We start from the raw sequence: 14,248 nt of genomic DNA on the forward strand, positions 1-14,248 counted from the left end.
AAAGACTCCCAAAACAGATAACAGATTCCAAAATCTTTACAGCATTTACTTCGTCAACATTTAATCTAAAGTTTAACATTTTCGATTCATTACACTACTTTATTCAAATGGAAACCAAACATTCATCCATGACACACTAGAATAGCAGAAATCGTATTTTTGAGCAAATCCAAAAATCTAAAAGGAATTCAATAACTTTATATAGCCATTCAGCAAAACATAATACAAAGGATTTGGGACTGACCTAACAGAGTTAAGCGGACACCAAGAGATAAGCCAAAGAAAAGCAGAATCCAAATCACATGAGGAGCTCAAGAAGCAATTTCAACAGTAGCAACAGAGCAGCAAACCTTTACCCGAATCCAGCTGAAAATTTTGAATTTTGAAGCCTTTGCTTTCAGCTCTTTTGAGTGTGAAGAACTTTCAAAGTGAGTCTCTCAAATGTTGGGTGTGAATTCAGGTGTGCATTTTCAGAGAAGCTTCCGTGGTAAAATGAGTGTGTGCGGCCGTTTTTCTTGGGAAGAAAGGGTGAGATCTGTTGTATTTGTCTGTTTCTTAGAGAAAAAATCCAAGAAGAAGAAGAGAGCTCTCTTGTAAAATGCGCCATTTTCTATATATAAATTTTTTTAAGGTGAGGTCTTGATGTGTGTGTTATAGGTAGAGAGAATGATGAAGAGTGGGTGGAGGAAATATTTTTTGGGGAGAGTGGGGAACTTGAGTGGGGAAATGGGGAAAGTGGATAGTGAGTGGAGAAAGTGAGGAAAGTGGGTAGTGATTAGAGAAAAGTAGGAATAAATTTAAACATGGTCAAAAATAAGCTGCTCACAGAGTATGTACCACTACACCCCGGGACGGATGTACCGTTGTAGGTACGGGTTCAATTGAACCCATAACTTTCGATGCGGAGCATAAATTTATGTATAAAATCTTATTAGAATTACAATAAATTGTAGAGATGAACCAATAACTTTAAGATTATAATGGGTTCAATGATAAAAATCTAAAAGTTTAACCCATAGAATTTAAATCCTGAATCTGCCTTTGACTACACCATCTAATCATATTTTCGGACATAAGATGAAAAATATTTTTTGATAATTTTCAACCATATATAGATCATTGAACTGAAACAATGAATACATTTAGGACTCGTTTGGTACGAGGGGTAAGGAATAATTAATACCGAGACTAAATTTAAGAAGAGTTTATCGCATATTTGGCTGATAGAAAATTAAGGTATAATTAATCCCGAGATTAATTATCTCGGGATTGTAGTATTTTTTATCCCCATAAAAAAGTGAAATAATTAATTCCAAAATAACTAATTATGAGATAATTAATCATGGGATAACTTCTCTCCAACCAAACGACTCCTTAAGAGACTATCTTTAATACATATCCACCTTTGAACGTCGGCAACATAGAAAATTATATATATTAGATCATAACGTATACTATTGAGCAACGAGACAACTTATGTGACATAATATTAGTATAAGTTCAGATGAAATGTGCCTCAAACCACAAACAGAGAGATAACATAATATTAAGGTAAGTGCATTAAATTTCTTTTGTAATATCTGAAAAAGAAAAAGATACACATAATGGAGGGACAATGTTTTAGTTTATTTCAATATCTGAAGCTGGCAAGTTCATTTATTAGCATATGTCCCTACTTCCCTGTCACTAAATTTGTTGTCACATCCCCGAATCCATTTTAATAAAATAAGACGGTGGCATAATATTCCATTCAACTAATGCTTTCAAAAAGTTATTAGTGTTTAGAGTGCTAAATAATTTAAATTAACGCGTTTTCAAAGTATTATATACATACGTATATAAGATTTCTGCCGAAGTTTACGGGTCTACTCAATACTACATATAGGTCTGCCCTCTGCTCGAATCTCCTTTTGGACCACATCAAGATATTGTGATGAAATAAAGGATAAGCCTAGAATTAAAACAATTTTGTGGTGGGGTTCTGGGGATATAATATAAGAAAATTATTAGGGATCGGAACAGTGTTTAATGTAAGTTATTTTTTCTTACATGTATGTGGCCCGATAGATTTAAGGCTCATAATTAATATTTAATTAATTATCAAATCTTATCCGTTCGATCGGTTACTTGATAGACATATCGAATTAAATGAGAACCTCGATAAATTGGTCATCTCCCCACCCATTAGGGTTACCGTATTTTTATTCCTCTCTTCCATCACTAAAGTCAGTGGTAACGAAAGCTAGGGCAAGGGGCGAGAAATCAATTCCAACTAACGCTTCCGCTTCACGATGATGACTTACGATTCAGGTATGTTTTTCAGTAATTTGTGTAGGATTATCATGTTCAAGATCCTGATGTAAATTAAGTTTATGCTTACATATGGTACCATGAGCATGGATATTTGAACTGATAATCTTCGTTTACTAGTACGATTGAACGAGAAGTGAGTTTTGCTATATATAACTATATTTCTTTCTCAATCCTTCACTTTATTGATATTGTACTGGTTTGATTCTCGGTTGATATCATATGATATTTGAAGCTTTATGATTCACGGATTATATTTACGATTCAGTTTTCTCCATACCTCAGATGATGTCTTATGTGTATTGTTTGATTTATGGCTTTGGGGAATTGACTTTGAATATATTGGGTAAGATAAATTTTTTTTTTAATGGTGTACGTGTACGTACCAAACTTACGATTCAACAGAATTGGAGTTTTGGCGAGTGTATATTCTTAAATTCCTTTCATTGAACGTGGTGGTGACTTATTATTTGTTTACATGATGATCGTATTGTCCCTAATTATTATCCATATCAGTTTCGGCCTAGATTGTTCGTAATACGTTTATATTTTGTTAAGATTTTGAATACAAAAATAATTGTTACTTTCTAGGTCATAAAAGTAATGTTACGGTATCTTAGTGATATTGAGGAAATAAAGTTTTACTCCTAAAAAGTTTTCTTGAATGCTAAGTTTCACGGAAATCTCACATTATGCATTAATTATAATTTGGTTCTTATACTGTGTAATGACTAATTTTTTTTTTAAAAGTTATATAGAATGTTTAAAATATATACATACATAATATTTATATTTTATGCATGTACTAATGTTCATATAGTTTGTTAGTCACCAAATTGATCAAACTAGAATATTTTAAAATATTCACATGCATAAAATTTTGTGATGCTTATTTTATGTGTGCATTTATGTTTATATAGTTTGTTAGTCGCCAAAGTGGCCAAACTAGTATGTTAATCAAAAGTATGCATACATAAATTGTAGTTTATCCATGAAATTAATGAAATGCCTATAATTAAAAATTAGTGGATATATTAATTTTCACTATTGTTAGAACTTAAGGATTTACCTAAAGGTGAATCAATTATTCTATGAATAGTGAATATGATGAGGTAAATTAATATTCTTAGTCAAATATATATTGTCTATCCAAAGATGGCATATATATTTGGTTAAAAATATTTAATTACCTATTAAAGACTAAATGACATTTAAATTATGCTAGTGTGTTGTAGTATTTACTCAAAGAAGAATTGCGATATGATTTAACTGTTTTGTTGAATCCATATTGATTTGTGAGCATGTATTATCTATTTTGCAGCCATTCCTTTTCATTCACATGCTTCGTCTGTTACTGTATTCAACGGATTAAACTTCTTTGAATGGCGTGAACAAGTCCAGTTCCACTTAGGTGTGATGGATCTTGACTTGGCTATGGTGAATGATAAGCCTGCTGCCATTACTGATTCGAGCAGTACGGATGAGAAGTCTTTCCATAAAGTATGGGAACGCTCTAACAGGCTAAGCCTTATGTTTATGCGAATGAATATTGCCAACAACATTAAGAGTATTATTCCACAAACAGAATGTGCCAGGGAATACCTGAAGTTTGTGGAGAATGTTTTCGTTCTGCAGATAAGTCTCTCGCTGGTACACTAATGGCTGAACTCACGACCATGAAGTTTGATGGGTCGCGTAGTATGCAAAACCATATCATCGAGATGACTAACATTGCAACAAGACTTCAGACCTTGGGGATGAAAGTGGATGATTCCTTCTTGGTTCAGTTTATTCTGAACTCGTTACCTCCTGAGTATGAACCTTTTCAAATTAACTAAACACTATTAAGGATAAGTGAAATGTTAGTGAATTGTCCAGTATGCTTACTCGGGAGGAGTCAAGACTTAAGAAATAAGGGAGTCATTCAATTAACCTCATGGGTCAAGGAGCTGGTAAAGGACTTAAAGTGAAAGGCCAACAAGTTCAAGAAGAAGAAAGCACCTGCTAAAGCTGCATAGGATGCTAAGAAGGAACATAAGGCAGATACGTGTCGTTTCTGTAACAAGGAAGGACACTATCAGAAAGATTGCCTGAAACGTAAAGCTTGGTTCGAAAAGAAAGGTACAATTAGCTCTTTTGTATGTTTCGAATCAAATTTAACAGAAGTTCCTAATAATACTTGGTGGCTTGATTCTGGTGCAACTACTCATGTATCTACTACGTTGTAGGGATTCCTTACGATCCAAACTACAAATCTAAATAAGGATTTCTTGTTCATGGGAAATCGTATGAAGGCTCCAATTAAAGGCATAGGGACTTATCGTTTGATCATGGAGACTGGACGTCACCTTGATCTATTACAGACTCTTTATGTACCTTTAGTTTCTAGGAATTTGATTTCTCTTTCAAGACTTGATGTTTCTGGATTTGATTTAAAGTTTGGAAATGGATGTTTCAATTTATATAAGAATGCTATGTTTTTATGGTTCTGGCTTTCTCAGTGATGGTTTATATAAATTGAAACTCGATATTGGTTTTTCTGAATCTCTTCTTACTGTTCAACATAATGTTGGAATCAAACGTAGTTCACTAGATGAAAATTCTGCTTACTTGTGGCATAGACGTTTGGGTCATATACCAAAGAAAGGTTAGAAAGATTAGTAAAGAATAAGACTCTTACGAATCAAAATTTTACTGATCTTACTATATGTTTGGATTGCATTAAGGGAAAGCAAATCAAACATAGTAAGAAAGGTGCCACAAGAAGCACCCAACTTCTTGAAATTATACACACCGATATTTGCGGACCCTTTGATGTTCCATCTTTTGGTGGAGAGAAATATTTTATCACTTTTATCAATGATTTTTCACATTATAGATATATTTGCTGAAAGAAAAATCTCAAGCAGCATATGCTCTCAAGGTGTTTGTTAATGAGGTTGAAAGGAAATTAGATAAAAAGGTGAGAATTATTAGGTTAGATAGAGGTGGTGAATATTATGGAAAATATAATGAATCAAGACAATGTCTAGGTCCATATGCAAAGTTCCTCGAGGAACATGGCATATGTGCACAATATACTATGCCAGGAATACCTCAACAAATTGGTATTGCAGAAAGGCGTAATCGAACACTTATGGATATGGTTAGGAGTATGATGAGTAATTCCTCATTACCCAAATTATTGTGGATGTATGCTCTTAAAATCGCTGTATATTTATTAAATAGGGTTCCTAGTAAGGCAGTTCCAAAGACTCCTTTTGAACTGTGGACATGAAGGTAACTTAGTTTAAGGCACCTGCATGTTTGGGGTTGCCCAGCGGAAGCTAGATTTTATAATCCACAAGAAAAGAAATTAGATTCTCGAACAGTAAGTGGTTACTTTATTGGTTACCTAGAGAAATCTAAAGGGTATGCGTTTTAATGTCCAAACTATAGTTCGAGAATTGTTAAAATTGGTAATGTAAGATTCATTGAGAATGGTGAAGCTAGTGGGAGTGTTGAAAATCAAAGTGTAGAAATAAAAGAGGTGAGGGTCAATATTCTATTAACCACGAATGTGCCTACTTCTATACAAATACCAAATATTGTTCCAGTTGTTGAAGAACACTTCGACAACACCGCGCAACATTTGGATGAAACACTTCATAAAGAAACTAACTTACAAATATCCGTCACAAATGAACCACAAGAAATGCCATTAAGAAAATCTCAAAGAGTTAGAAACCCGGCTATTTCGGATGATTACGTGGTTTATTTGCAAGAGTCAAATTTTGACATTGGTCTTAAAAAGGATCCGATTTCATTTTCACAAGCCATAGAAAGTAATGAGTCTGACAAATGGATTGATGCCATGAAGGAAGAGTTAAAATTCATAGAATACAATAAAGTCTGGGATCTTGTTGAATTGCCAAAAAGTTCTAAAAGAATCGGGTGTAGATGGGTCTTTAAGACCAAACGCGATTCAAATGGCAATATTGAACGATACAAAGCCAGACTTGTTTCCAAGGGTTATACTCAGAAAGGAGGCATTGATTATAAAGAGACCTTTTCACCCGTCTCAAAAAAAGACTCGTTAAGAATTATTATGACTTTGGTCACTCATTATAATTTAGAGTTACACCAAATGGATGTGAAAACTGCCTTTCTTAATGAAAATCTCGAGGAAGAAGTTTATATGGACCAACTAGAGGGTTTCGAAACTAAAGGAAACGGTCAAGTGGTGTGTAAACTAAAGAAATCAATATATTGACTTAAACAAGCCTCACGATAGTGGTATATAAAGTTTAATGAAACCATAACATCTTTTAGATTTGTGGAAAATACCATTGATCGGTGGATATACCAAAAGATCAGTAGGAGCAAGTTTATATTTTTAGTCTTATATGTTGATGATATTCTACTTGCTGCTAATGATTTAGGCATATTGCGTGAGACTAAAGATTTTCTCTCTAAGAATTTTGAAATGAAAGATATGGGTGAGGCATCCTATGTGATAGGAATAGAAATATTTCGTGATAGATCACAATGATTATTGAGATTGTCTCAGAAAGGCTATATCGAAAGAATTCTAGAGAGATTTAATATGAACAATTGTTTAGCATGAATTATTCCAATTCAAAAAGGGGATAAATTTAGTCTCATGCAATGCCCTAAGAATGATGTAGAACAAAAAAAAATGGAATAATTTTCTTACTCTTCTTTTATTGGTAGTCTGATGTATGCTCAGACTTGCCCAAAACCGGGTACTAGTTTTGCGGTTGGAATGCTGGGAAGATATCAGAGTAACCTAGGAATTAATCACTGAAAAGTTGCAAAGAAAGTTTTGAGGTACCTGAAAGGAACGAAGGATTACATGCTCATGTATAGGAGATCCAAGTATTTGGAAGTTGTCGGATACTCGAATTCAGATTTCACTGGATGTATTGACACTAGAAAGTCCACGTTTGGTTATTTGTTCCAATTAGCTGAAGGAACAATATCATGGAAGAGTGCCAAATAGTCTGTCATTGCTACATCCATGATGGAAGAAGAATTTGTGGCATGTTTTGAAGCCACAATTCATGCATTATGGCTGCTAAACTTTATTTCAGGACTTGGGGTTGTCGACACCATTACTAAGCCGCTGAAAATTTACTGTGATAATTCTGCAGCAGTATTCTTCTCCAAGAATGATAAGTACTCCAAAGGTGTCAAACATATGAAATTAAGGTACTTTATGTCACACCCCTTTTGTACCCCTCAAAATAATAATAATATGTGTATGGGCCAAAGAGTTTTTCCAATTAAAGTGACAAAATTTGAATAAGGATTATTTTATTGTTCAGAGTTGCCACTTAGAATTGATTTTTTCGGTGTTCCAAGTCACCATTTATTTGGATCCCTAGTCAAAGGAAGGTTTGACTCTATTTTAATCGGTCCGCGAAAATAAAGTTCGGGTAAGGAATTCTTATAAGGCATTCCCGAGTCCCGTGGTTCTAACACAGTCGCTTTATTGACTTAAACTTGGCTTGAATTAATTTTGGACAAACTGTGATTTGTATTATTTTTATATTTTACCTATCCTCTTTTATCTCTTGATTATTAGAAAAAATTAAAGAATATTTTTGGATAATAAGATGTCATAACCACACTACGCAAGTGAATGCGTGATCGACGAAATTTATTATTTAGTCATAACGGCACTACGCAAGCGAATCCGCAGTCATGACAGACGATTGTTAGCACGTTATTTACTTTTAAAAAATTGCTGCAATTGTGTTGGAGGAAACATTAACCCTTTTTTTTCTTCAGAAAATTTATTAAATATCACTACCACACTATGCAAGCAAATCCGTGATTATGACAAAAGATTTATAAATTAATTAAAACTATTGAATATGACATGAAATTGATGAATTAACTTATTAAAAGTTAAGCATCACGCTACACAAGTGAGTCCGTGAAGTTAAAGCGCACATACTATTTGCCTAACGTTTAAATTAATTAAAGGTAAACTAGTTAATTAAAATAGTAGAAAAATCTGATATTATTATTATTCTTTCGAGCTTTATAGTTGGAAAAAATTATTCAAATAAATGTTGGACCAACTTTACCTATTTTAAAAGAAATGAGCCAACTTCTTGTTTAAAAAAAAATGGGTCAGCTTGTATGGAGCTTTTGGGCTGCTGGAATTTATTATTAAATTGGGCTAAGAAATGAATTTCAATTGGCCCAATGCTATATAGAAGAAAAGGGGTAATTTTGTTGTTCAAAGGTAAATGAGCCAACTTTTATCTTTGATTCAATAAGGCCCAAAGTTGATACAATCTTAGCTCTTTACTTAGTTTGAGTTCATGACCATTAACTACATAGTCACAATTGTAAAAATGCCCACTTTACAAAAATACCATTTTTGCAAATCCGGCAAAATGGCCAGATTCACAAAGATATTATCACAGCATTCCTAGAAGCATATGTTGGCAGTAAATTTCAGCAACTAAAACAAACTCATGCTATGTGTTATACACCTAAAGTCATTCATGACATACTTAGCATTGTTACTCAGATATAATAGCTTGAAAACATGCTTAAAAAATCCATAATTACTTATCACATTCAAAAACTTACAACTCAATATTCAAGTATTATGAAGGACTATATTCACATTATCACATGCTTGATACATAACAATAACATACAAGCTCTTTTGTTGTCAAATTATTCATCACATCAAACACATTTAAATGGTGCAGCATGTTCAAGTTGTTCCCATTACTGAAAATACGTACATTACGAGTCTTAAAGGATTACCTGGTAGCAAAAGAATAAACAGTAATTCAGCAACTAAAACAGCGTAAAAACAGCAGCAAATCCGTGTTAAAACAACCCGAAAACTTAGAGAGGGAACCCAGAAACGAACTCTAAAGAGGACTTATACTTTTCTAAAAGTTTGCACTCTAAGATTCACTCCCAAAGCTCACCATTTCAGCTTACTTTTCATGTGTTCAACTGCTGAATTTGTTTTTTGTTTTTGTGACAAAGCAATTATATAAAATGCCTCCTGGAAGTGTGATGGAGTCCCCCCTATATATCAAAACAACCAACTATTTCAAAAAAATAAAAATCAATATTTTTGACAATTATTTCTACAAAATCTGCTCTTAAATTCAAAAAGCAAGACTTTCTGGTTCAAATCTTGTCAAGTATTTCAAACAAAATCTGCTCTCCACTATTCAAAGATAGACTTTTATTCAAACAATGTCCAAAGGTCTACATTTTCTTACCAAACAATTTGACTTTTGAGTGTTGTACTCAAAGAGTCTTGAAGCAGTAAACAAACAACCAAACAAGTACCATATACTCTTAAGTATTTTTCACTACCTCACTTTTATCAATACAAAACTATTTTACTACTTCAACAAGTGCAAAAACAGGAAATTTCACATTTCAAACTTCAAAAACTAATGCTAAAATAATTAATAATAGACAAAAATAAAATCTGAAAATTAAAACAAAAAACAAAAAATCAGCCATGAAAAAGAATAGTATTTTACCATTTTACACATCAAAAGACCGAAAAAACGGTGGTATGCCAAAGAGGGTATTCCGGGAGGTCGCCGGATTTTGGTCACCGGATTTTTGGGGTAGAATTGACATCAATAGCTAGGTCTTGAGGAGCGCTATCCATTGATGTAGGTATTGTAGGGTGGTAGTGGTTGGAGCTTCAAGAATTTGGGCAAAAAAATGACGGGAAAGTTTTCTAGATCTAAGATTCAAGGAGTTTGAGGGTTTTTTGAAGGATTTAGTTTGGAGATATGGAAAGAGGAGGTGTTGGAGATTATATGGTGAAATTTTGGGATTGGAGGTCGGCCGCCGCCGGTGGGCAATTTCTGGCGGCGGCGGTCTTGGGAGAGAGAGAAGAGAGAGTGATGAGAGGGAAAGAAGAGAGGAAATAATGGGGAAAATGGGGCAAATTTTGTGGATTTTAGGCTTTAAATATCTAGGATGAAGATCAAACTAGGATCGTTGGATTAAATCAAGATAGATGGATGAGATTGAATCTTGTCACTTAACCAAAACGACGTAGTTTCAAGAAAAAACTACGTGGTTTTAAGCTCTTCTTGGCAGCCCCCTTTTTGGACCGGATTTGGGCTCTTTGGGCTCAAAATTTGGGCCAATTTTGGCACAATTTTAATTAAATTACACTAACCCAATCCCTACCCCATTTATCAAACTCAACTCTTAAAACCTATACATATACAAATAAGAACAAACACACATACACACACACACACATACATATTATATATATATATATATAAAAGGCAAAAATTAAGCATTTACACTTTACCGTCAAGGAGGAAGTTCAGAAATAAAGAGTGTCACTTGAGCATATTAGAACAGATCTCATGATTGCAGATCCATTAACGAAAGGTTTACAACCAATATATTTAAAGAACATGTACAAAGAATGGGTATTGGCTGTATTTATGACTGATATATTTAGGATGTTTTGACACTCTGATCTCTTTACGTGTTTCTGATATACAATAACGATTTCCTGTTTCTCATAATGGTATACACATTATTGTTTTGAGATATTACAGGATAAGTCTCAAGGAGACATTATTGTTGACCATAATATTTTATAGCTTATGGACCTGATACGATAAGTTATTAATGTTGTAATATATGGAAGGGAGTATGTAGACAAATTATATATAACTACCATAACTCACATTTAGTAGTTTATCGTATTATAATATTTATGATGGAAGTTACAGAAGAGATTCGTTTATGTGCAACTGATGGTTATATTATTAAATATTAATATTATGTGATTATTGGGCCAAGTGGGAGAATGTAAGTTATTTTTTCTTACGTATATGTAGCACAATAGGTTTAAGGCCCATAATTAATATTTAATTAATGATCAAATCTCATCCGTCCGATTGGTTACTTGATGGACGTACCGGATTAAATGAGAACCTCTATAAATTAGTCCTCTCCCCACTCATTAGGGTTACCATATTTTTATTCCTCTCTTCCATCACTAAAGTCGGCGGTAACGAAAGTTAGGGTAAGGGGCGAGAAACTAATTCCAACTAACGCTTCCGCTTCATGATGATGGCTTATGATTCATGTATGTTTTTCTGTAATTTGTGTAAGATCATCATGTTCAAGATCCTGGTGTAAATTAAGTTTGTGCTTACATTTAACTCCAAACATTTATGTTTATAGAGCATTTGGGACCGCGAGGATTTAATGAGTTATTTTTCTTCATTTCTTTTACTTGTAATTTATGAATTCTGTTATTTTTAAATGCGTTTACAATTTTTTTTTAGATTAAAACGTCAAGGAAAGTGCATTCAGAAGAAATATAATTACCTGTGTATAGGACAAAAACGACCACTAATGTTTTTGAAATAATGTATTAATTAAGTACCCTCTCTTGATTTTAGCATCATAAAATCAACGGGGATGACGAAAACCTTACCTATCTAGATTGTCCTCTTACTTTGTACGTTTATCACATTAATTTATAGTATGAACCCTCTATATAATCAGAGGTCAATAAGATGAGGCGAATCTACGTAGAAGTTACTTCTACATCATTAAAATAGTTATCAAATTTGTTTGGTAAACTATCATCTTTGTAATATGCAAGTCAAAAGCTACATTTAATTTATTTTAGTCATTACTCTTTAGTCAAAAACTATCATCGTTGTTCCGTATTTCTATTCTCTTTATCATTTTTCTTAGTTTTCATTTTGTAGAGATCAAACATGGTTTCTCATTTATGTTATCCTTTGTTGGTGGGTGTGCAAACAGAGCTACGATGTTAAAGTCGATTAGAGATGGAAATTACAGATTTCTAATGATATAAGGCTTTTATGAAAATTCAAATAGCGACTGTAGTTTTAAACCAAAGTCGACAACATCATACCATGTAAAAGTCACTTCAAAAAATTATACCCAATGATTTTAAAAATAGATGGTCTTAGTTTAAAATTTTGGTCCCCTTTGAGGTCAAATGTCAGACTTCTGGCCATGGTACATGTTAGATTGAAGCTCAACGAGCTATAGTCAATCCATTAGAGATAAACCCTAGAAGGGTCGAGAGAGAAGAGAGAGAAATAGGTAAATGAACATTAGAAAATATCTGTCTTGTTGTCTAATTTCTCACTTTGAGTAGTATTTATATTTACAACAAAAAAATGAGAAAAAAATGAAAGAATGTATAATACACTAATATTCAATACAAAAGAAAACTGGACCGGATCACATTGTTGGGCCAGCTGTGTGTGTAAACTGGGCTCTAACACTCCCCCTAAGCTTGAGGGTGATGAAACACCAAGCTTGCCAAGAATACTATAATGCAGCTGGCTGGGCAATGCTTTAGTCATAATATCAGCCAGTTGACTTGAAGTAGAGACAAAATGTAAAGTAATGAGACCAGCAGTGATGCATTCACGCACATAATGGAAGTCAATCTCGATGTGTTTGGTGCACTCATGGAAAACTTGGTTTTTGGCTATGTGAAGGGCAGCTGGACTATCGCAATAGATAGGAATAGGATGTGAAATGACCAAACCAAGATTACCTAAGAGCTGGACCAACCAAAACAACTTCTACAACCAGCTTCCTTAAGGCTCTATATTCAGCCTCAGCTAAAGATTAAGAGATGGTAGGTTGTTTCTTGCTCTTCCAGGACATAGGACTGCCACCAAGAGAGATATAAAACCCACTCACAGATTTGCGAGAGATGGCACAAGATCCCCAATCAGAGTCAGAAAATCCCACAAGAGACAAATCAGTAGAACTGAAGAGCAATATACCTTGAGTAGGATCATGCTAAAGATATCTTAGAACATGAAGAGCAGCCATCATATGAGGTACCTGGGGTTTCTAAAGAAACTGGCTTAGGTGTTGAATAGAAAAAGAAATGTCAGGTCTTGTGTGCTGGAGGAAATTCAATTTCTCAATTAATCTTTTGTATACACTTGGATCAGAAACATGAGCTCCCATGTCCACAGTAAGCTTAACAGAAGGATACAAAGGAGTAGTAACAGGGGAGAAGTAATGATAGTTGAATTCTTGAAGGAGATCAGTGGTGTATTTCTGCTGATTCATTAAATATCCTTGGGGATGCTGGGAAATTTCCAAACCTAGGAAGTAATGTATCAAACCTAGATCCTTGATTTTAAATTGAGAGTCCAAGAACATCTTTAAAGAGTTTAGCTCAGAAATATCATCACCAGCTAACAGTATATCAACAACATAGACTGCCAATACAACCAGAGAATTAGAAGAGGATTTTGTGAAGAGAGAATAATCATTGAGGCTAGAAATGTAGCCTCTGGAGTGCAGTGCTTCAGACAGTTTAAAAAACCGCAGTCTAAAAACCTGCCTAAGGCCATATAGAGACTTCTTGATTCTACAAACCAATGAAGGAGATTCAGAATTAGAAGATACATCCATCCCGGGTGGGATCTTCATATAAACTTCCTCATGAAGGACACCATAGAGAAAAGCATTATTGACATCTAACTGAAAAATAGTCAAACCTCTCTTCACAACTAAGGTCAGGAGACATTTGATGGTTGTCAGCTTGACAATAGGTGAAAATGACTTAGTGAAGTCAATATCTTCTCTCCGAGTATCACCTCTGATAACAAGCCTTGCTTTGTACCTTTCAATGGAACCATCTTCCCTTTGTTTAATCTTGTAAACACATTTACAAGGGATGGCCTTTTTGTGAGGAGGAAGGGGAACAATGTCCCATCTCTGATAGGACTCAAGAGCCTGAAATTCCTTTAGCATTGCCTCTTGCCAAGCAGGATGAGAAGCTGCCTGCTGGTAATATTGAGGTTCATGCACATGTACCTCAGTTTGGGACACCTTAGATATTGCATAAACAGGGGTAAGAGGAAGGACATAGTTACATACATAGTCT

General features: G+C 34.1%; 1 protein-coding gene across 1 annotated transcript; it reads left to right on the forward strand.

The window, feature by feature from the left end:
* The first annotated feature begins 2,294 nt into the window (after positions 1–2,294).
* On the forward strand, positions 2,295–6,562 carry LOC142165730 (uncharacterized). The gene is made up of 5 exons (XM_075224092.1): positions 2,295–2,310; positions 3,632–3,960; positions 5,189–5,432; positions 5,539–5,589; positions 5,799–6,562. Exons 1-5 carry the CDS (start codon positions 2,295–2,297, stop codon positions 6,560–6,562), a joined length of 1,404 nt encoding a protein of 467 aa, XP_075080193.1.
* Positions 6,563–14,248: the final 7,686 nt, after the last annotated feature.

This window comes from Nicotiana tabacum, chromosome 11 (assembly GCF_000715075.1).
Source record: "Nicotiana tabacum cultivar K326 chromosome 11, ASM71507v2, whole genome shotgun sequence".
Taxonomy (NCBI): Eukaryota; Viridiplantae; Streptophyta; class Magnoliopsida; order Solanales; family Solanaceae; genus Nicotiana; species Nicotiana tabacum.

Coding starts and splice junctions, on each gene's coding strand:
- LOC142165730 (XM_075224092.1), top strand. Junction 3,961..5,188: donor TGCAGATAAGTCTCTCGCTG/GTACACTAATGG, acceptor TTCACATTATAG/ATATATTTGCTGAAAGAAAA. Junction 5,433..5,538: donor AATTGGTATTGCAGAAAGGC/GTAATCGAACAC, acceptor TTTATTAAATAG/GGTTCCTAGTAAGGCAGTTC.